We start from the raw sequence: 22,849 nt of genomic DNA on the forward strand, positions 1-22,849 counted from the left end.
GAGAAAGTTGAATATTGAGGAGATAATGTCTCACGATGAGGGGCCAGAGGCCCCAAATAACCATCATTGCACAAGAGAGACTATAGGTTGGTAGGCTATACTGTTTATGTTGATTAACATGGAAAGAAAAGGAGAGGTAAGAGAATGTCTGTTTGGACAAAACCTCGACTTTCTAGACGACCTGTATTTCAGAAAATTTTTGGAACCTACGATCCACAGCATAAGGACACGAATCCCTGTTGTCTGTCCACAAATAACTTTCCTAGATAGCGACCAGATTGCAAGCTTTTGAGCGTGATTAAACGTTTTTAACTTTGCGATTTCTCCTGAGCTAATTTACAACGAGCTCTAACGAAATCTGAACAACTTCCCAGTGATATCTTTTAAGACTATAATCTCTAAATCATGGGGATTCGGAATCAAATTCAGACATGTATGGTAAGTGTTCAATGGATGGAGGCTCATAATGGTCTTATTTTGTCTATAGGTGTAGGCTATACTTTTATTCGTGTTACAATTGTCTTATGCAAGATTTTGGTTTTCATGTTTTGTCACACCTGTCTCTACAGATTCGCCGAGAGCCCATCATATGGTATGCAGTAGAATTTCAAGATCAAAATATAGTGAAGAATGTAGGCTAAAGAAGAGGAAACTATTAATTTTACAGGTGTTCATACTCATGGGAAGTGTGTTAATGTGGTTTTTCTTAGCAACATTCACTTCAGGGTGTTACGTCCCTGGCTACACGTGTTAGGGTAGAAGAGACCCTTTAGCCTTGGCTGGCAAATCTTTTAGGAGAAGGACACTGAAATCAAACCAGTGGGTAGAAGGAACCCTTTAGCCTTAATATGCAACCCTTCTAAGAATTCAAACCTTGTTCTCCAACCTTGGGCTGTGCCATAGCCAATATGCCGTTTCCTTCCATGGTCTTGGGTTTGAGTTCCTTTGCCTGAGGGTACAATCAGGCATTTTTCCTCTTTTTCGTTCATTTCCTGTTTTTCTGGAAAAGTGTGTAGGACAGGCTGAAGAGAAAGCAAAAGTTGCTTGGTAGATTATCAGGAAAGTGCCTTCATCTTTACCTAATCTATTACTACTTGGCGTTTTATGTCTAAATCCACCCTGACTATCCTCCCTCAGTTATTGTGGCAAACCTGGCGGATTTCATTTGCCTTACAATGTATGCCAGTCCCACCTTGTCGACCAGTTGCTTCTGGCGCTTTTTTCAAAGACTTATGGACATGTTTATTGATACTTTCAGTAGAAATTTTGTAAATAAAGTAAATACTGTTGTTGTTGATGGCATTTTTATGTATCGTTTTGTTGACTTTTACAATTTGACTTTGTTATGAGAGTATCTAATAGTTTTGATATTGATTTCACGTGGTTAATTCTAATTCTTTCGGGAGACATTGAGCTGAACCCTGGGCCTGTTACTTATTACAGTAAGAAAAATTGCAGAGTACTTTACTCAAATATTTTGGGCATAAGGTCAAATTTCTTTGATCTTAGTTGTGCCCGTAACTACGATTTGATGTTTTTATCAGAGACTCTTGTAAGTAGCAACAAGTCAAAGGCTGAGTTTTTAATCCCGGGGTTTGATGGCCCCGACTTTATTAATCGTCGTAACATCCCGCAAGCGCAAGCATCCGTGGCTGCATACACTAAAAGTCCTGACGACCTATTTATCGTAGAAAAATCTGGAGTCTTGTTGCCATGAAGTTCTTTGCTTTAAAATTTTTATTATTAAGTTCTACGAGATATACGTATTTGCTGACCAGCAGCACCGATATGCAGTAAATGTGCTTCGCTGTCGAACTTCTCATTCCAGAGGTCTTTTATTCCTCACACTGTTGGACTGGAACAGCCTCCCAGAGGATATCGTGCAATCGGAATTTCAGAAGGTCAAGCGAAGATGCAATGCATTACTACCCCAATACTATTCTCCTTGCATTAAATATATTTTTTTTATCTATTTATTAATTTATTTTTCCTTTTTTAATAAGTGGGATCTCTCCTTTATGTATCTCCTTTTGTCTCTTCGTACTTCTTCCTAATGAATACCATATTCTTTGGAAACTTGAATTTCAAGTCAATGGCCCCCCTGTTGGTTTGTTCCATATGAATAGGTTTCATCTTCTGAATAATAATAATGATAATAGTGATGGAAACTTAGATTTGTCATGCATCACCAGAATAATCTGCTAATGTTAATTTGATAAAAGAAGTTCAAGTTTAGAATTCTATCTTGATTTCTGAACAGTAATAGTTTCTTTTACCAATCAGTTTTTCAACCTGAAACTGGAATATTTTAATTAAATTTTGTACTAATTTATGATCTTATTTTACGACTGGTACAAGTTTTTAATCCTTCTTCGCCCTTACACAAGGTAGATTTTCTTTCCTGCTAAAGTATTTATGAAATTCGGTTATCAAAATATATGGCGATGGTGCATGGATTTAAAGTTGGGCAATCCGCTCCACACGTTTCTGCTTAATAGCCGAAAAGCAGTTAAACTGTAAGTTCTTAAAGTGAGCAGTAATAACCTAAAACTATAACGAGAACCAGCTCGTAGTAACTATATTCTTAGGTCCTCCATGGTCAGAAACATTCAACAAAATAATACAATCCACACAGCTTTTCCGCACGCAGTGTGTTCCACACTGCTTTCATACACAGTCATGAAATCAAGCTTCCCTATCTGTATAAGAAAAGGAAAGACGTTAAATTCTTTGACGATAACCATCGCATTATGATACTGAACAATGACTCAGGTACAAGGAGCGATCGATCAGTTCATTCATATTTCGATCATTTCTCTTCGTGTCGTTACGGCTGCTCTAGGAGTCAGATCCAGTGCCGGTATCCAGCCAGCTTCATCCCCAGCAACTTCAAGTCGTTATCGGAGTCTGAAGTCGCTTCACTGAAGTGAGAGTTAACGGAATCTCGGAAGGTAGAACTTCCATTGATAACGATTTTTAAGGACTGGAAACCACCTGAAGTAGCTCAATATAAACACAAAAAATAACTGTTGAATGATAAACGTCTTTCCTTAATATGTATAAATGTAAATAAATTATTCTTAATATCGTCAATAAACATTGATTCCCAGTAAAATGGATTTTCTTTATGCAGCCGTGAAATGACACCTGCATGTCTTTTCTGGGTCTTGCGTGGAGCATATTTAAAGTTTACTTTTCTTTCGCCCCAAAGCATTGTTGCCAGATATATTCACAAATATTCCGAGAACATTCTCAGTGGAAAACGTAGGTGTTAGGAAACGACAAGTTAGGAAATGACGTGGTTATTGAAAGTGCATGTATCTGGTGATTTTTAAAAGCATAGTATATATATATATATATATATATATATATATATATATATATATATATATATATATATATATATATATATATATATATTATAATATTATTTGCAATATATAGCCTATCCACACTGACTTCTTGTCTTGTCGATTTCTTCACACTTTATATACAGTTGTCACCACAAAGGTTAAAATCCAAATGAAGAGATAACAAGTCAAGAGGACATGACAAAGTGATGATGGGTCATTGCGCTGTAATTTAGATATTTTCTCTTGGAACATTTCCAATTTAATTCTTACTGGGATGTTTTATCCAGCCAAAGTCACAGCTAATCTGTGAGGTTTTATTGCTTTAGGGTAGACATTTCTCATGAGTTATGAATTCATTGAATTTGTTTATTTTGATGAAAAAAGTTCTGATCACTCAACCAATATAGTACGGAGTAACTGTTATAAGAAATCAATCCCTCGTTTCTTAATTGTGTCTGAGTCCAGCACTATCGTTGTTCATTGTGACTGACATTTGAATAAGAGGTCACCCTCATTTTCAGATATACGCTTTGTTGTCTTTTGCTACATAAAATGACAATAATGTCATAAATAGGACCTAGGCGTTTCAGGTATTTCTGGATGGTTGGCATTCTCTTTCCTTTCAGATCTTTTTCCTTAACCCCGACCAAAAAATGGAGTTAAGAAGCACGAAGATAGAACCGTTACTTCCATGAATTACGATATTTAGCTTGGTAAAAATATTTACGATACGCAGTATAAAATCACAGTCTTGCCTAATTGTGCATTGCTCATTATCTTTTATATCTTTGTTCGTTACCGAAGATGTGTGCATAATTTTAGTTTTAAAATTTTTCATATGGCAATACTGCGTCGCTAACTTGTACTCGCCCATACGTGTTCATTCAAATTTATCATTATTTACGTAATGTTGATTATTATTATTATTAATAATAAACACATAAGTTGAGTTAAATACTTCGTATAAAAAGCTGACAATCTGCGTGCTCAAGTTTTAGTGTTTAATTGAAACTAAACTTTCTCCACTCTCAAATCTCTATGAGCTCCCATAATTCCTTGCGTCAGTGTTTACCAGTTTGAAAATTGAAACTGGGTGCTTGTATATACCGTAACGTTACGTTGTTGGTTTTCGTGTAAATAGGGTTGATGACCAAGAGCCCATTGCGTACGCCATGTAAGGACTTAGCCTAATATGATTACTTAAGATGTGAACGTATTTTAAGTGCAAATTTTTAAATTGTTGAGCTTTTTGTAAACAAAGATTATTGATTAGCCCGTTAGTCTGGTGGTCAATTTCAGTTCGGCAAAGCATTGATTTGAGAATTGTGAATGATTGACATTGTGTGATAAATAGTCGACGAAATGCCGGAAGAAACAGCTAAAGACGTTATTCTCAAATGTGTAAGTATAACCGCTACATTTCTGTTACTGATGTGTGGTAATGTAGGATAACGAACGGACTAGGCTAGGCTACCTGTCGGGGTGACAATTATTATCTGGCAAGATTTGCCACATTTCATTTGATAGCCGAGGCTCTTAAGTAAAACTTGAAAGTTCCTTTCCAAAGAAAAACTTCGGCACATTTACAAAACAAGCTGTGGTTCAGTTAATACAATAAGAACTAGGCTATGCTAAGCGTAGGTCAGTCGTACGTCTGAATAAGATAGCCGGGGTGTTGAAGGAAGTTTTGAATCTAAACCAAGATTAATAGGCTACCCAAGTCTATCCAGTGTGTAGCTTTATTAATAGTAGTGTATGCCTAGCGTAGCCTATAGGCTACAGCCCATAGCCTGCTGCTCTGTGGTACATGTCAAGGAGATGGCCACACAAAGATACCGTTTATTAATATACATTTTTTACTAAAAGTACGGAAAAGGGTGTAACCTGTATGATGCTGTGCAAGGTAATTTGAAAAAATCGACTGAGATTATAAGAAATTTGCCTTTTTTTTTTTTTTTTTTTTTTTTTTACACATTCAAGCTTGAGGGGACTGGTACTTAGCCTAACATGGCAGAAGCTCTGCGGCCTAGGTTTCCAAATTCACTGCATTACATAAGTCAAGATCAGGACACAGATTTATCTGATATATATTGAATCATGGAAAACAATGAAAAAATAAGCAGTTTTTCAGTTTACAGAAGCAGTCTCTACATGATATACAAACCCTTGGTCCTTTACATTAGGAATTACTTTCAGCAAAGCTGGAAGCAGCCATTAAACTTTCAAACAAGGTGGTTAGGCAGTTAAACCGTTTGGTAGGTGGGAGCCCTGCCTGCCAGGATGTAAACATTCCAATTTGCTTTTGGCTGTCGTCTGATGTAGATGTGTGTTGATAGCTCTCTGCCTGATCGCCATTTGGCTGTTTTTCTGGTGGGATCTTTCTTGTTTTGATTGTGTTGGATATTTGTTTGATATTGTTTATTTCTACACAAACTCACAAATCGTCTAATCCTGTGCGGAAGGCTGTCAACCCCAAGTGCTTGTGTCCTGGGGTTGGTGGCAAGGGTTGTACCCGCTTTCGCTATCCAATTGATGGTGACCCTCATGCCCTCTGTACCACTTGCAGGGGGTATGATTGTAATCCTAATTCGACTCGTGCCGAGTGTTGCTCCTTGTCTCCTGTGCAGTGGGCGAAGTTTACTGGGAGGAAACAGTATCAGAGGAAGGCTGCCAAGATGTTGTCGGAAGGATGTATGCCTTGGTAGCTAACCCTTCTTCATTTCTCTCTCCTGGTAAGCCTCCCCCTCTTGCTGTGTCTCCTTCGGGAGAGATATCTCTTTCATCCTCTTTTCTCGCTTTGTTGGGTGAAGATTGGTGGGGGAGGGGCGGGAGGTCAAGACGACCTTTTCTCGGGGGCCTCCGCTGGCTCTGAGGGGGAAACTTTTCCCTTGAAGCAAGAGGAGTCTACCACCACTCACCTGACTTTTACTTCTCCAGGTTTGGTGGCCAAGCATCACGAGGCAACTGATCTCCAGGCAGCTTGGCTCTTCTTGGGACTCTCAGGGACTCCCTCTGTGCAGGGTCTCCTGACCCACCTGATAAGGTTTCCAGTGGTGACACATGCTTTGACCTCAACAATGACCACTTAGACTATGACAGCCTTCACCAAAGTGCCTGCAATGATTTCCACTCACTTTCGGACTCAAGTGACTCGGCAGTGGTGGACCAGACAGCTCTACATGCTCCGGCACTAGTATGCAGTGTCCCTGCCTCCGGTTCTTCCTTTGGTCCCGACGGCTCCTGTTACCCAGCTGCTCCTGTGGTCCCTGCCAACCAGGCCGTTTTTGCTGTGCCTCCTGCCCCGGCTGCCCTGGTTGCTCTCGTTGCTGTTCCTGATGCTCCTGCTGCTCCTGTGGCTCTGGGTGCTCCCTCTTGGGTGGGGGACCTGACTGCCATTCTGAAGATGTCGAAGAGGAGATCGAAGAAGAGGTCCTGTAAGGTGTCGCCTTCTTCAGGTTTGTCTTTGACATTGTCTGCTAACTCCTCCCCTTCTTCTTCCGAGGCTTTTCAGCCAAAGAAGAAGGCTGCCTCCCTCTACAGGAAAGGCAGAGGGATCTCTCGTTGGCTCTTCCCAGCCCTTGGGCGATATTTTTAATTTAGGGTTGTTGCGCGAGGTTAAAGCTATAAAGGCATGACTACTTCCTTTCTACTTGTGCTTAGTGTTGTTTTCACCGTCAGGGCTATGGAGAGTTTGTGGGGGGGGGAAGGTTGTGGTTGTCGTCGGTAAGTTTTGCTTCCATGGTGCCCTTGGTGGCCTCCCCTCCTTTCTCTCTCCTGTAGGTTCTTCCTTATCTCTCCTTTGGTAGAGATCTCTTTCCTTCACCCTCTTTGCTCGCTCGTCGGGTGAAGACCGCAGGGGGGAGGGGGGCCAATTGGGCGACCTCTTCTTGGGCTGCCTCTTGCTGCGTAGGGCAGTTCCCCTCGGAGCGAGAGGAGTCTCCCTCTACTAATCATCTTTGTTTTTTCTTTCAGGTTGGCAGTGAGCATTGTAGGCACAGCAGCAGTTGACTGGATATCTCAGTTGGGATATCTTTGCATGAAGGAGTCCCGACGTTCGTACAGTGTTGCTTCGGGACCGACCACAGTACCTGATCAGGATCGTTCCGACTCTGTTCCCACCGATGTGGATTGATCGCTGTCATCGCTGGCCTTCATGTATGGTGTGGCACTGCCTCTGGCGTATCTGTGGTCCGTGTGCTCCTGCTGTTTCCTGTTTTATGTTCCTGTTGACTCAGCGACAGTCTCTGGGCAGCTCTTCCTGGTCTCCTGCTGTGGCCTCATCCTGATCGTTCCTGTCGCTGCTGGTGACGTTCATGTGACATTCCTGGCCATTGCTGTAGCTCCTGCCTTCCAAACCGCTTCCGTAGCTCCTGCATCAGCTGTCTTGATTGTGCCTGATTGTTTCTCCTGGTGGTCTTGTCCTGAGCCGCTTTCGTTGTGACCCTACCTAGCTGCCCTGGAGGTTACAATGTTTTGTGTCCACCATGCTGTAGAAGATGTCGGAGTGAAGGTGAAGGAAGTCGCCCTGTGGAAGTAGCCGCCACCTTCTGCAACTTATCTTTGATTTCGTCTTCTGCTGCCTCTTCCTTTCTTCTCCCAAGGTTCGAGGGGGTCCCAGGAACCGGATAGACCTCTGTCGGCTGAAGGAAAGGAAGGCTGCTTCTTCCCCCTTGATGCCCTTGGATGTCTAGGGACTGCCTCCTTCCGGGAGGCAGTGGGTCTCTCGTTGGCTCTTCCCGACCTTCGAGTTCAGTAACCGATTCGCATACCCCTGGGTTTTGTGTTTTGGAAGCTGCAGGCGTGCAGACCTCGGTTTGCGCTCCCATTCCCAGTCCTAGAGGTTCCGCCTCTAAGACTGGTGCTGCTTCAGGCACTCGTTCGTGAGCTGCTCTGAGTGCTTGAGATTCTGTGGAATATCGAGTATCCCAGTCTGGTCTGGAGAGTACTCTCCCTGGCCCAGTTCGGGAGCAGTGTGAGAGAAAGGGCCGAGGCACCCAGGTGTCCCAGCTCTTTCTGCCAGCACTACAAGCGCTCCCTGAGTGCTTACCAGTGCTTGGTCGGATTCCCAGCCTGGTCTTGATCCTGTTGGTTCGAACACCAGAAGAAGCAGGGAAGAGATTCCCTTCGGGAGTCCTGTGAAACTTGTAAGGGACTGACTCTCTTCTGGGAGACAAGTTTCTCTCGTTGGCTCTTCCCGCCATCTAGCGGGAACCGATTCGCATTATCCTCTGGGGTCTGGCATTTCGCAGGCCTCAAGAGGCCACGCCCGCTTTGCCAGTCTTAGAAGTCTGTGTCTAAGACTGGTTCTGTGCTTGGCTCTCTTTGATTTCTTAGGAAACCGAAAGCAGCCGCTCCCAATTTTTGAGAGTCTCGGGGTCACTTGAATTTTATGAATCATGAGCGCTTTCCTGGCGAGAGGCACAGGACAAGAGAAAGTGCAGACACCCAGGTGTCTCAGTGCCGAGATGCCCAGGTGTCTTGATACTGCTCACCAATTGCTTTGGTTGCTTGGCCTGGTTTCATCCTCGTATCTTGAACCTTAGGGCTCAAGCATGCAGGGTAGCAGACAGAATTCCCCTTTAAATCTTCTTCTCAAAGGGCCTCGGCCTCGAAGGAGTTTAGAGTTTGGAAAATTAACGATAGTTCACAGTAGACGAGTTCCGCCCTGTCCGGTTCCGATTACGTTTGCGCGATTGGCTCGGCTTCCCCCGCTTGCCTCCCAGCCCACCCCTTACCACCCAGTCTGGATTGCGTTCTTGTGATTGACTCGGTTCAGTGCGGCTCGGCTCTACCCCGCTTGGTTTTTCCAAATCAGGTTCTTGGCACTGTTCGAGTGAACTTTCTGCTCTTCCCAGATAAGCACTTTGGCGCAGATAAGCACTTTGCCACAACACAAGCGCTATTCTTCCCCCGTGTGGCAATAATCTCCTTCGGTTGATTATCGCTCATGGTCTGCTTCTTCTGCTGGCCTTACTGGCAGGACAGGTAGGGGTACCATTTCTCCTCACCTGTTCTCTTTTCCTCTGGGTTGTTCAGAGAGGCGCAAGACAGACAGAGAGGGTTCCGATGAATTTGTCTTTCTTCGAAAGTTCGGCTGGCTGGCGCGCTTTCGGTGTTGGCCCCCTGATTGTCTCGCAGTACAACCAGGTAGCTGAGGAGGGTTTCTTGGGATCTGTCAAGGTCTCCCCCTCAAAGAGAGAGGTACAGGAGTTTCACGCTTCAGAAGCATCAAGGGTCTTCCCCTTCAAATTGCGATCTCCCTTGTTTCTTGGAGAACTTTGCGCTGATTTGTCAGCGTGAGGATCCCTAGGGGCAGGACCGTGGCTCCCCAATGAATAATCATTATCACTCGCAACCCTTGCTGTTCCTGAAGGGGCCAAGAGTTTCGGGGGCCGCAGTGGTCCTTGCTTGCGAGAGCATTCTCAACCAGGTGAATACTTTTCTTCGGACAAGGAGTTCATTCTGACACCAAGCTCCTCCCCTGCCTCGACAGAGTACAAATTCTTACCTCGGAGGGGCTTGCCGACTGCAGGTTGTTCTGACTCTGCTTCACCCGCACTGGGTTCTCTCTCTGCTTCTCCTTGCCATGAAGGGTATTCATTTCTGCAACGAGAGGTGGCGATCTTGGAGGACACCTGCTCGTTTCCTTTAGGCAGTCTCCTGATGGATCCCTGATCCTTCATTTTTAGGCTTGCTCTCCTCGGATATGACTGGTCCTGTCCGGGGGTGGGTCTGCCTATACCAGACGGCAATCTGTTGGCATTTCTGGTGCTAAGAAGAAGGACTGTGTCCTAATTTGGATCTTGGGTTTCGTAAGTCCCGAGTTGGCTCGACCCTTAGGAACAAACCTTTACTTGGTTCTGCCTTTCTCTTTCAGAAATTTGCTAGATACTGCAGTAATCAAGGTTCGTACCAGGGCACTGCCTTGTCCTTTGGACAATGGCCAAGACCTTTGGGTCTTAGTCATCTCAGCTCGACCTTGAATTCAAGCCAGCCCCTCTCAACTTCTAAGAAGTCCCAGGCTTTGGAAGAAGATCGCGGAACACATAACCCTCTTCTTCCCTTCTGGGAAAGTGCACATAACTGTGTTGCTTTCCACCCTCTTTTCCATAAGGGAGGAGGGCAGAAGGGAAGAGAGAAGTATCGACCAGGCAGAAGTTCTGCTGCAGATGCCTGGATGAAATGATACTTCTCAAGTCTCTGGAGCTAGCAGCGACATTGCCAAGACCTGGGAATGATTCCTTCAGGAGAAGTATCTATTTCCCTTGGGTCTCGGCAATTCTTTTCATCAAACTTCCATCCTGCTTCCTCCCATGCTCCTGATTTGGGAAATGCCAGCATGGCTAGAGATAATTGTCTTGGTATCCTGTCATCTTGCAGAAGCTTCCCCATGGTGGAGAATGAAGGAGGTCTGCTTCCATTCCCCCATCCTTCTTTCCTCATCGAAGTATAAGGAAAGAGTCAGGCTAATGGTTGATTGAAGGGATCTTTGAATATGCTTGCATATTCTCCTCACATCATGTGTCTACTTCCAGGTTCACTGATCGAGGAATAGGCGCACAGCTGTAAGACTTTGTCTTGAAGGTGTGTAACCAAGGCGATTAGTACCATCTCATCAACATCCTGAATTCAAGGCAGCCTTTTGGCCTTCCGAGAATTCAGGATGAGTTTAGTGACACTTAGTGGTTTCATTGAACAACAAAACCACACTAGTGGCATACGTCGACAAACAAGAGGGAATCGTTTTTTCCTCCTGTTTCATCTGTTGACATTTGCAAGTATTCGAGTGTTCTATAGCGCACTCGATAGCTCAATTAGCTAGATACATTCCCGGTGGGGATGTATTGGTAGGAGAGCTTGGCCTCGGGTTTGAGTGATCGGGATGGTAAGTACCCTTCACTCTTTTTCTCATGAAGATTCACGAAGAGACTGCTCAGCTGAGAAATCCTTACCGTCTTTCTGTTGCCTCCCTAACAAAGCTGGTAGTTTTCTCGCTCTTTTGTACCAGACCCAGGGGCCGCTATGGTGAGGTAGCTGTGTTTTGGGGAAAATTGATATCTATGTTTTTCCCTCCGTATTTGTCTGCTTCGCTAGGGGTTCACAAGCATTGCTAACCCCGAGTTACAGACAATTGCTGGAAGACTTCCCCTTTTGCGCGACCTGATAGCTCTGCTTCCAAGGCATCGAGAAGAGTTCTGCTTGGTCCAACCTCGTGTAGCAACTACACAAGAAGCTGTTCTTCATGCAGTACTGTACATCCCTGTGTGTTCAGGACTGGGAGACTTCCAGCTTTCCTTGCAAGCATAGGTTTTCTCGCCGAGTGGCAATGGATGTAGCTGGATATCTCTTGAAGTCCTCTGCAACACTGTCCCAGGGACTGGATCTGTCTTCGCTGGTTGGTGTCATTGACGGAACTTCGTCTCGGGTCGGAGTTGCTCTTCAAGCCTGGACTTCATCTTCTCTGCTGAGGGTTGCTTCTCTCCCTTTCATTTGTGAAGAACGTAGGCCCTTGCGACCTATCTTCTATCTGAAGTAGCCTTTTTCTTCTCAGTCAAGATTTAGCTATGGATGAGAAGCTTCTTCAGTCTTGCTGTCCCAGGGAACTGTTCCCTGGGTGGCATGTGACTCTTGTTAAGGGTTCCTGTCCCATGCTCTGCATGCGCCCTTACGAGAGTCGTCAGACAGAGATGTGCCCTCTTAGGACCATCTCTCATCTCGCTCCGGCCTTGGTGTAGAAGATGGAATAACAGGTGAAGGGGATCAATACCTCGACTCCTTCTCAGGTGTTGTAAGTGGACTCCGAATCTCTCGGCATCTATTGTCAGGTTTGAGTTCTTGTTCCCCTCCTTCTTGGACTTTGTATTGATGATCCAGATCAATCATTACCTGGTCCTATTAGGGAGCTGTGGTACTTTCTGAAAAGGCTCAACATTCCTAACCTGGATGTCATTGACGTTTTCGCTAGCACTGTCTCTCCCAACGAAGAAATGTCTAAGGACACATCTTTCTCTTGGCTTCGTGAAGCGATCAGAGGAGGTACTCAGCAGCTGGTGACGACGATACCACAACTTTCCACCCGAGAGCTCACGAAGTCAGTGGCTTGGTCCATCCCTCGCATTCCAGAAGTTTCTGTTGGTGTGGAAGCAAGATGTGGTCTCATAGACCACACTCTTGTCTCCTTCCCGTGATATTGCCCACAGGCCCTTGGAACCTATTTTCCTTGGCCCTGTGGTGGCTGCTCAACAAGTTGTGTTTTCTTACCCGGCTCCTTCAAGAGGACTAGTAGCATCTCGCCTAAGGTGTTGATTCTGGAAGTGAGAAGGATACTAAGAGTGACTGGCCTCTCCTCCTCCTCCTTCCCCATCCTCCTACTTCTCCTCCTGGATGAGAATAGGACTCGAACCAATACTTGCTGGATCTGGCGTCTGATGCAGTAAGACTACACATCGAGCACCCGTTCCATTTTTCTTCTAGAATCATAGAAGCAATTCTGGTCCTTCCTCTAGGAAGGGGAGGAAGGAGAGACTGACAATAAGGGAACCCTATCTCGGGTTTTCCTTACTGCCTCCAACTCTTAAATTCTTCCTAGCCTATTTTGTATGAGTTACATTTCCTCACTCATGCAAAAAGGTCCAGTATCTGACATTTGATCTTGCAGTTCCTACACTCTGATCAATATGTCAGAGGCACGGTACTCCTCCTCGCTCTTTTGACCAGGAGGAGTAGCCCATGTGTGCAGAACTCCAGTCAGTTCAAGAGACTCAGTCAGATTCCTCCCTCCAACTAGTGAGTCTTCCTAATGTAAAGGACCGATGGTTCGTATATTGTGCCGGAACAAATCACAATTTTTAAAAGTAAGTTGTATTTTTCCTAACTATACAAACCTGAGATCCTTAACGTAACATTTTATACCCGCCTCATGCCATCCCTCAATCTGAACCTGGACCGAAAGGCAAACTGGAATGTTTACATCTGGGCAGGCGGGTATTCCCAACCTACCTGACGGTAGTTATTGCCTAACCATCTTGTTCAAGAGTTTAACAGCTGTGTCCAGCTTTGCCGCAAGTAATTCCTAATGTAAAGGACCTTAGGTTTGTATAGTTAGGAAAAATGATCTTGTGGAAATAACTTGGCTTTTCCTGCATCATGCTTCCACCATTGAGTCTATGGGGACCCCAAAGGGAATCCAGAGTTTTGATAGACCTCTCATGGTCTGGGCTTGCTGATGAGGTTTTGGTCCAGGTTAATTCTCCTAGTTCCGGGCAAGAAAATTCTCTCCAGTTCACCGTTCATGCAAACACTTCCTCTGCCTCTAGCTTGCCAGAGGAAATATCTGTGTGTGGAGGGTCTCCCCTTGCAGGCAGAGACAGAGGCTCTGGTATCGACTGCCATGGCAGCATTTCAGTCAGTCTCATAGGTCAATCTTGGCCCTGTTGTTGGCCAAGATCACTTCTTCAGTCACCCATATGCCTGAGGAGAATGCAGCCTTCAAGAGACTTAGTGTTTGGGGGTAGGGTTATTATCTACCTCCCCCACTAGATAGCAAACCTCGGGGGGGGAGGTGAGATGCTGTGCTGCCTCAAACCTCAACGTTTGTTGGTCCCAAGTCGTCTTTGACACTCAGGAACAAACCACTTCTGGGATCTTCCTTCCTCTTTGCTGGATGCGAGGTGGAGGCCATGGTGGACAGGCTTCTAACCTCCAGGTCGTTGCATGGCACTGCAGCCTGATCCTCAAGTCAGGCTGGCTCCTCTTTGGGTTATAAAAAGTCCCAGGCCTTGTAGAGGTACCCAGGTCTCTTCTACCCCTTTGCAGCCCTCCTGTTTCAGGGAGGAGCACAAGGGGAGAAGGGTGAGGATGCCTTTGGGGGGCAGCGTTCCTCCTCTGCTTGCTGTCAGTGGGGGTAGGGGGTTGCCTGTCAAGCCACTGGGCAACTTGGTAGTGACATTGAGCGGAGACCTTGGTAGGGAATGCCTGTCAGGTAGGGTATCTACAGCCCTTCGAGTCTTCACCACCCCTCACCCTCAATCTGGTCTGGTTTCAAATGTTCGTTCCCAGCTTACAGAAGGGCCTCGCCCTATGGGAAGAGGTGAATGCAGTTCTCCAGAAAGGTTTTTTTTTTTTTTTCTCTCTCTCTCTCTCTCTCTCTCTCTCTCTCTCTCTCTCTCTCTCTCTCTCTCTCTCTCTCTCTCTCTCTCTCTCTCTCTCTCTCTCTCTCTCTCTCCAGACTTAGCTGCTCTCCAAGTGTTCACTCGGGTTTGGGTATTCACATTGATCTCGGCTTGAGCTCATTCACATTGGTATGACTATGGAAGTACCTGGGTGTTTGGCTGGTCCTGGCAAGTTTGTTGCTTCTTTGCTGAAGGACAGAGATCAGCATCAAGTTTTTTTTGTCACAACCTGGGAGTAGTGACCAACTTCACAAAGTCAGATCTCCTGCCCAAACAATGGGTAAATTATCTGGGCATGCTGATAGACATGGCAGCCAAGTGCCTTCCCTGCAGGTTCAGAGAGGCAGCTAGAATTTCCTGTCTTGATAGGAACAACCTGCTCAACAGTGGCACGTCATTCTGGGTCACCTGTCGTCATTTTGGAGAAGATGGTCCCTCGTGGGCGGCTTCACCTCCGCTCCCTTTGATGGAGGATTGAGTGTTGGTGTCCGACGAGGGTCCCTCCTTTCTCTCCTGTTCCTGTGTCAGAGGAAGTGAGGAGAGAACTAGCTTGGTTGTTAGATGACAGGAGACTTTTTTTTAGGGATACCATCCCCCCGCCCCCCCCGCATGCGAGCGCGGGTGCTTCTGTTGTCGGATGTGTCTACTGAGGGATGGGGCGTACACCTGGAAGAATTGTTTGTTATCAGGTGTGGGTTTAACCAGAACAACAGACACCTCCTCCACATCAGTGTTCTGGAACTCAAGGCAGCTTTTTTAGCCTCACAAGAGTTTTGTGCCCAAGTGATGGGGCTCTCGGGTGTTGAAGAGTGATAAACATAACAGTACGGTACAGGCAGGGACCGGTTATCGGCGATCTGGTTTTTCGACGCATGTCTAGTAGTGAAAATCGGCAATGTTCGGCCCCGATAATCGTGTATTGGCGCTGAGACATACCTAACAGAGGCGCCGATAACTGAAAAAAGGCAAATTTCGGCGTTTATTAGTGCCGATAAGTGCCAAAAATTGCAGAACAAGCCCTGAGTGCTGATTTTTGGATATCAGCGATTTTCGCTTATCATCACACTGTCGGAATGGAACCGCTGCCAATAACCGGGGACTGCCTGTAGTGGCATAAGTCAACAAGTAGGGGGAGGACTGGTGTCCTTCCAGCTGCACAGGTTGGCAATGCAGGTGCATGAGTGGGCAGTAGCACTCAATGGAGCTGTCAGCCAGGTACATTCAGGGGTCTTGGAATGTGGTGGCAGACAAGCTCAATCGCCAGAGCCGGGTGATACCCCTACACCAAGACATTGCGGAGAGACTCGTCAAGTTAAGTGGAGTCCCAGCCATGATTTCTTTGTGACCTGTGACAACAGGAAGTTACAATTGTTCTGCTCAATTGTGTTGGACCCATGTTGCGATGGAGGACGCTTTTCAGCACCCAGTGGCCAACTTGGAGGCTTACACCTTCCCTGCACTTTATCTGATTCATCAGGTGATCAACAGGGCCTGATCACCCCGAATTTCATATTGACTATTGGCTCCCAATGTCCATGTGATGAGTGCTTCCCAGACTTGCTGGCTCTGTTTCCAAGGTCCTGTGAGAGATTCCTACAAGGCACAGTCTTCTTTGCCAGCTGCATGTCGAGTGTCATCATCAGGCGGTGAAAGTGCTGGCACCTCACACCTAGAGACTCTAGCATCTCTTGCAAGCGAGAGGGTTGTTTCATGATGCATGGAGAAGGTGGTGTCTAGATACTTGCGGAAATCCTCAGTGGCTGTGTACCAGGAGAAACGGGGTCTTCTGTGGTCGGTGTAGTTGACAGGCTATCTCCAGTAAGAGCTTCTCTTCAGCAGGTAGCAGACTTTCTGGCCTTTCTTCGCCAAGAGAAGCTTCTCTCCATTTCGGCCATTAAGGGCTATAAATTTCTCGTCCTTGTGAGAGATATTTATGCTTCTGAGATGTGGGACATGGCTGTTGTTTTATGGAGCCCAGTTCATACGCTGTACAAGCTGTTGAGTCATCAGACAGAGATCTGTTTTCCTTGCTTTCCCTGGCTTCAGCTAAGAGAGTACGCAGGCTTCATTGGCTTTGATGCTAAGCACTTGAGGGGATGGTACCTGTTACGCTTGAGTTGGTCCCAGAATTCGTAACTAAGACTTGGAATCTGTCGGTCTCTGATGCCAGATGTGGGCCTTTTTATCCCCTCCTGAAAGGACTTTGTACATAATAATTGAGATGCTACTTTGTCCAGTTAAGGTGCTGCAGTACTATGTCAAGAGAACTTTGCATCTCAGGCTTGAGTGTCGATGCCTCTTCGTTAGTACCAGCTTGGCCAAGAAAGAGGTGTACAAGAACACAATCTCTTTAGGTGTTCATGAGACATCAAACAAGCTTACTCTTCATCACAAAGTTAGGGGCATAGCCCGTCCTTTGCATTCTGGACGAACTTGTTGCTTCAGCAGGTAATACAAGCAGGTATGTGGTTGCGCCAGACCACATTTACCTTGTTTTACCTTCTGGACGTTGCCCACAAGTCCTTGGACATGTTTTTCTTTGGGTCTTGTGCTAGCTGCCCTACAAGTTGTGCACCTCATCCAGCTCCCCTAAGGGGACAGGCAGCATCTTATCTAAGGTGTTCGGTAAGCGAGAGAAAGAATGTGTCAGCGATTGGTCTCCTCCCTTTTTCTCTTTTACCTATCTCTCTTGTAGGACGGAGAGGCAGGTAGCGAACGTCACTTGCTGGACAAACGAATTTTACAGATGACTTCATGACGGAAGCATCCTGCCCTTTGTCTTTTTGTAGATTGATTGGATGTACTGTATGTCCCCTCTCTATAGACAAGGGGAGAGAGGGATAGACAATGAAACTCATTGGTTTTATTAGCAAGTTGTATATTGTCTCCAACATTTTAGGTTCCTCAAAGTCTTCTTCAAAAGTAATGATGCAAACTTACTACTTTAAACCCAAAAGTCTAGCAGTTGCAGCATCCTATATGTCCAACATGCTAGAGGTGTGGGATTCCTTCCTCAGGTCTTCCAGATCAGAAAGGTATTCGCAGGTGATTAGAACCAGTCACTTGGTTCAGAGATTTGTACAACCCCCCCCCCTTACCAATGGATAAGTCTCCTGTGTAAAGAACAAAGGTTTTTCTATATGTAACTTACCCAGTAATTATTTAGCTAAGAGTTTCTAACTCGACGGCAGCTTCGGTTTTGAAATTTGCAGTAGCAATAGTTTTTTTGTTTATGTAGGTGACTAACCCTGCCCACTTTCAGGGTGAAAGAAGGAAACAACTAAGCCAAGCGCTTCACTTTTGTTTCTGTTGGCTTAACAGCAACATATTGTTAAGTAGCAGCTTGATTTTGGTTTTCAGCTTGAAAGTCTTACCTTTTGGTGATGTATTTTCGGCTCGGCAGCCTTCGGTTTTGTCTTGCTTGACTGATTTATATAGTACTTTTCCTGAATTTGACTGTTGTTCTCTTAGAAGATTGACTACTTTTTATTTCGACTGTTAACTAGTAATTATGTTAGATTCTAGCGCATCGAGTATCAGGTAATTTACCAGAGGTTGCAATACTCGTTTGACCAAGGCATGTTACGATTCACACACCCTTTGTACGACATTCAGAGGACAAATTTATTCAGTTGACTTGACTTGTGAGAATGCTGGGAATGGGACAAAAGAAATTGGAAGACATTAACGTCTCACCTAGCAAAATTAGAAAGGGATCGTAAGAGAAAAGCAGCTGCCAGAGCTGAGGTTAAATTAGCTATTATAGACGTCAGGAATCTAGTGAGGTTAATATTCCTTCTCTCCCTTCTTCTGCTAAAGTAGTTCCTCCTACTTCCAGCCCTCCTCCTGCACCACTGATCTCTGCTCCTGGTTCCCTCGTTCCTGACCCGGATTGCTACACCAGTCTCGAATCAAAATTTGATAAGAAGTTTGATGTTTTTGCTAACACAGTGGCACAGTTGGGTGATTCATTGTGTCCTCGTGGACAAATTTAGTGCATTGTTCTAGTGATGTGTCAGTGGAGGAGATGGCTACCTGTCCCACTGACGCTCCTAGGCAAAGGTCACTGCCGTACTCGCCCAGCCCCGGGAGGAGGCATACTGGAGGCCCAAGGAAGGTCGGTGGGGTCTGCCCGTAGGTAATCGCCCCCTCAGTCGCCCGTGTCGTCCCGGGTGTCAGCCAAAGGCAGCCGTTGGGAAGGTGTGCCCAGTGTTCATAATCTCTCGTCCAGTTCGGGAGATTCTGGCCCTTCTCACCAGTGCCAGTGGAGATTCTAGCCCTTCTCACGGGTGCAAGTGGAGATTCTCGGACGAACCTTGCCTGTTGAAAAGGCGAGTGCCTCCCAGGGACATGCCTCCTCAGTGTTACGGCAAGAGGTTCAGGGAACGGTCCAGTAGTCTGCAGCCGCTGTGCAGCAAATGAGACAGTCCCAAACTTTTTCTCAGTCAATAGCTACCAGACCGTCATGTGTCCAGCAAGAGACTAGTTCTTCAGCCAATAGGGAACCTTCTCGTGATAGCTCACATTCATCTTCCGAGTGCCCATCTGGGATCGAGGATGCCTTTTTAGTGGCCGAGTGCCAGTTGACTGCCAAGCGCCTAGTAGAGACCGAGCGTTCACTAGTAGCTGAGCTCCCAGAAGATAAGAAGCTCCCAATAGTATACCTGCATCGCTTAGCACCAGAAAACCTTTTGGTGCTAACTCACTCTCCTTCGGTCGAGCGCCAGGATTGTTTAACACCCACTTGTTTTACACACTTCCTCATCGAAACACCAGTTTTCTTCACCTACTCATTCGATTACTGCTTCGTCTACTCCAAGATTGGGCCCTTCCATGGCACTGCTGCAGAAGCAGTTAGACAATATTTTGGGTATTCTTAAGAAGTCGACTTCTGCTTCATTAGCGCCTGAAGATCCCTCGTTGCCCCCTTACTGAATTATTTACTGGATAATTTTCCAGATTTCTTTGCTCTGGCAGCCCCTTCTTCTCCGGCTTACTCATTTATGATGAGTGACTTACCCGGAATTCTTCGAGACTTCCCAAAGTGGGTCTATCTTCTTCATCTAAGAAGGCTATGAGAGAAGTGGATCTCTGGGTCTCAGAGAAAAGACGCCAGGGCAAGGTATGCTTTAGTATTCCACCTTCTCGCCTTTCGGCCAGGAGATATAGGTCATATGCGACTGGAGAGAGAGAGAGGTCCCCCCCCCCCCGAGTGGCTGCCTCCTCCCAGGGGGACTTATCTGGCCTCATTGATTTGTTCCATTGGTCGGCTTTTGCTTTGGCAAAGACCATGTTCTCTGCATTGGAGATTGATCATTTGCTCAAGAACATGTTCAAGGTGAATAAATGATAAATCACCAACATAAAAATTGGGCAAAATTAAGAAATTGCAAATACAAGAACACACAAAAATGCACAAAAGTTTATCAACACAAGAGCACACAAAAGAAAATGCACAAAAGATTGATCAACAATAATTTCAGTAAGGCAAAACCTCTCTAATATACCTTATTATACCATGGTAATAATAAGTAAAAATCCACTTTACCTTACACAAGCTTGTGAGAACCTTTGTAAAATTCACAAAAACACACTTTCTATGAGGTGCCTGTTACACTTCTAATACACTTTCCTTATGATCTGATCTCAGAAAGGGAATATTATTACTAGTGACCACAAATATATATTATGATAAAATTTTACTCTTTTGAAGAAAGAGAGGGTAAGAGAGAGAGAGATCCCAACCAACTCCAACAGGGTCTCTGTGAAGAAAGACAATGTTCTGATATTCAGTTTGAAAAGAAACCTATGTTGCCACTAAGGCATTTTGGGAAACGGGCCTGGGAATTTTCCCTGGAGAAGGGGAAATAAAAGGGAACTTTCCCTTGGGTCAAAAAGGGCTATCTAGACCTGTCATCACATATCTCTAGTTGACAGGGGATTTCCTGCCTGAACACTTGTTCAAACAAGAGGGTACCAGTGTTATCTAAACCTGTCATCCCACATCTCTTTTTATGGCAGTTTAAGTAGATAAGGAAACAAACCTTCGCAAAAGGGGGTTACCTTGGTTGAACACCTGCCACCTGTGTAAACATCACCCTAACAGCAAAAATGTATTTTTAAATTCTACTTCACATTATTAACTTATCTAAACCACCAGTCTTGAGATCTGATATCTGATATTTCAACAGTCATTATTATTACACACAACACATGACAAATATAAGAGAAAATATATCAGAATTATAGAAAACATACATACTGTATTACAAAGCCACATCATTAGAATATGAAACTCAATTTTATCACAAAAATACCATATTTTTAAACTGACTTGCCTGGTATACATACTGTATTTGCCCATTTATACACCACAGTCCATTGGCTGAGCATCCCTGCAGGTTTAGAATCTTAAAATAATTTTTGGCTAATGAGGCCACTCACTTGGGAAGGTACTTACGATGACAGAGTAATGAAACAAATGTAATTTTTAAAACTGATATTGATTTTTCCCAATACAGGCAGTCCCCGGTTATCAGCGATCCTGTTTTTCGGCGCCAGTGTGCTCCGATTTCCACTTATCGGCACTGATACATACCTAACAGAGGCACTGATGTCCAGTTGTCGGCACTGATAAGCCGCAAACATTGCCAATTTTCGGTTATCAGCAATTTTCGCTTATCAAAAGCCGTCAGAACGGAACCCCCGCGATAACTGGGGACTGCCAGTGCAAATCTTTACTGTATGTGATGATAATTGGCCCTCCTCACTACCCCTTCACAAACAGTAGCTGGTTTAGGCCACCTAAATACTGTAATGACAAATTTTTGTCACATGGGTGCTCAGGGACCTTTATGTATACTCAGGTAGGTTGAAAGGGAGACCATCTCCTTGGAATCATCTGTCAGTGGGTTTGTATATGACAAATTTTAGTTTTAAAAATTAGGTTTAATGGGAATGTTGATATTGAATATACCATGACTTGTAAGTACAATTGTTGTGCATAGTTACTGTTTTGTTATATGGAATTGCAGAGTTGTACTGAACAGCAGACTTTATCAATTTTTCTCAGTAGCTGCCAGAATGGCTTACTATTCTTGGTTCCTCTTTATGGAATGGTAGAGTGCATGATAGCTGTTAATTTTAATAAAGTTCATTAAGCTTTTTTAAAATTTTAATTACATAATGTAATACATATACTGTTATGATCTGAGCATCATTCATCTTTGACACTGTGATGCCAGATAACCCTAAATAAATATAATCGACTTTGATTTTTTTTTTTTTTTTTTTTTTTCCAGGTAAATGCACTAGAGTTATTACCAGAGGAGACCCCTACTGTCAAGCAACTATCTGATGGGAAGTTTTTCTCTCGAATGATGATATACTTGTAAGTTTAAACAAAATTCTCTCTCTCTCTCTCTCTCTCTCTCTCTCTCTCTCTCTCTCTCTCTCTCTCTCTCTCTCTCTCTCTCTCTCTCTCTCTCTCTCTCTTTTGAGGATACATTTAACATTTTAGCTTAATAAAGGTACATTATATTGTATTATGTAATCCATCATATATATCAAGTCTTTTGACGAACTATGTGCTGGCCTGTGAAAGGCATATCTGGTGCAGGCGCATTTATGTTGACATTGGAGATTTCCACAGTTAGATACAGCGGGTATCTGATGCGTTCATTTGTGCCTTCTGATCATGTGACAGATTGATGGAAGTGGTGTTATCTTTCGAACATTGAACTGGTGTTGTCACGCTTCCGGGGAGGGGTTATCAAGTGTGTGCGTGCATGTGTGCACTCTCTAATGGTATATTATGAGAGGAACATACAATGGCTAAGGACTTGGATTTGCGGCTGGGGGTGATTCACTTTTTGAGCAGTGTTAGTGAATAAGAACAGCCACTGTGAGAAGCGTTTATTTGCGGCCATAGGAAGTGAGTAAGATAACTCATTAACACTTAGATCTTTTCCAGACATTATGTAGAAATACCCAGTTTGTGTCGCGGTGAAACTCCTTTGTTTCTCTCGTTATGCATTTTCCCGTTCTGTTCTCCATTGTGCATTTTTATGTTTTAAATGTCTTTCCTTTATACACCATTCCAGGTTTTAATATATATATTTCTTTTAACAGGAATTCTGGGTTCGTCCTGTGAGGATGAATATTTTGGAAGTGTTCTTTTAACATACTCTGTGACATTTATTTTGGTCTAGAATAATTATGACCTTTTTATTTTGTTTGGTGACCAGGGTGTTAGTCACTAGTATTGGTTGGTCTAGAATCATTAATTCGATTGACTGTGAATCAGAATTTCTTCTAGTTATGATT

At 44.6% G+C, this 22,849-nt stretch overlaps 1 protein-coding gene across 5 annotated transcripts in view; it reads left to right on the top strand.

Moving 5' to 3' along the window:
* Positions 1-4,393: 4,393 nt before the first annotated feature.
* LOC136836055 (putative leucine-rich repeat-containing protein DDB_G0290503) overlaps positions 4,394-22,849 on the top strand; it is a 359,912-nt gene continuing 341,456 nt past the window's right edge. For all 5 annotated transcript variants that reach the window (XM_067099946.1, XM_067099947.1, XM_067099948.1 and 2 more), the window contains exons 1-2: positions 4,394-4,754; positions 21,826-21,914. In XM_067099946.1, coding sequence (XP_066956047.1) covers positions 4,716-4,754; positions 21,826-21,914 — 128 coding nt within the window. In that variant the 5' untranslated portion in view covers positions 4,394-4,715. The remainder of the gene's footprint in view (positions 4,755-21,825; positions 21,915-22,849) is intronic.

The sequence above is a fragment of the Macrobrachium rosenbergii genome, chromosome 56, assembly GCF_040412425.1.
Source record: "Macrobrachium rosenbergii isolate ZJJX-2024 chromosome 56, ASM4041242v1, whole genome shotgun sequence".
Classification (NCBI taxonomy): domain Eukaryota; kingdom Metazoa; phylum Arthropoda; class Malacostraca; order Decapoda; family Palaemonidae; genus Macrobrachium; species Macrobrachium rosenbergii.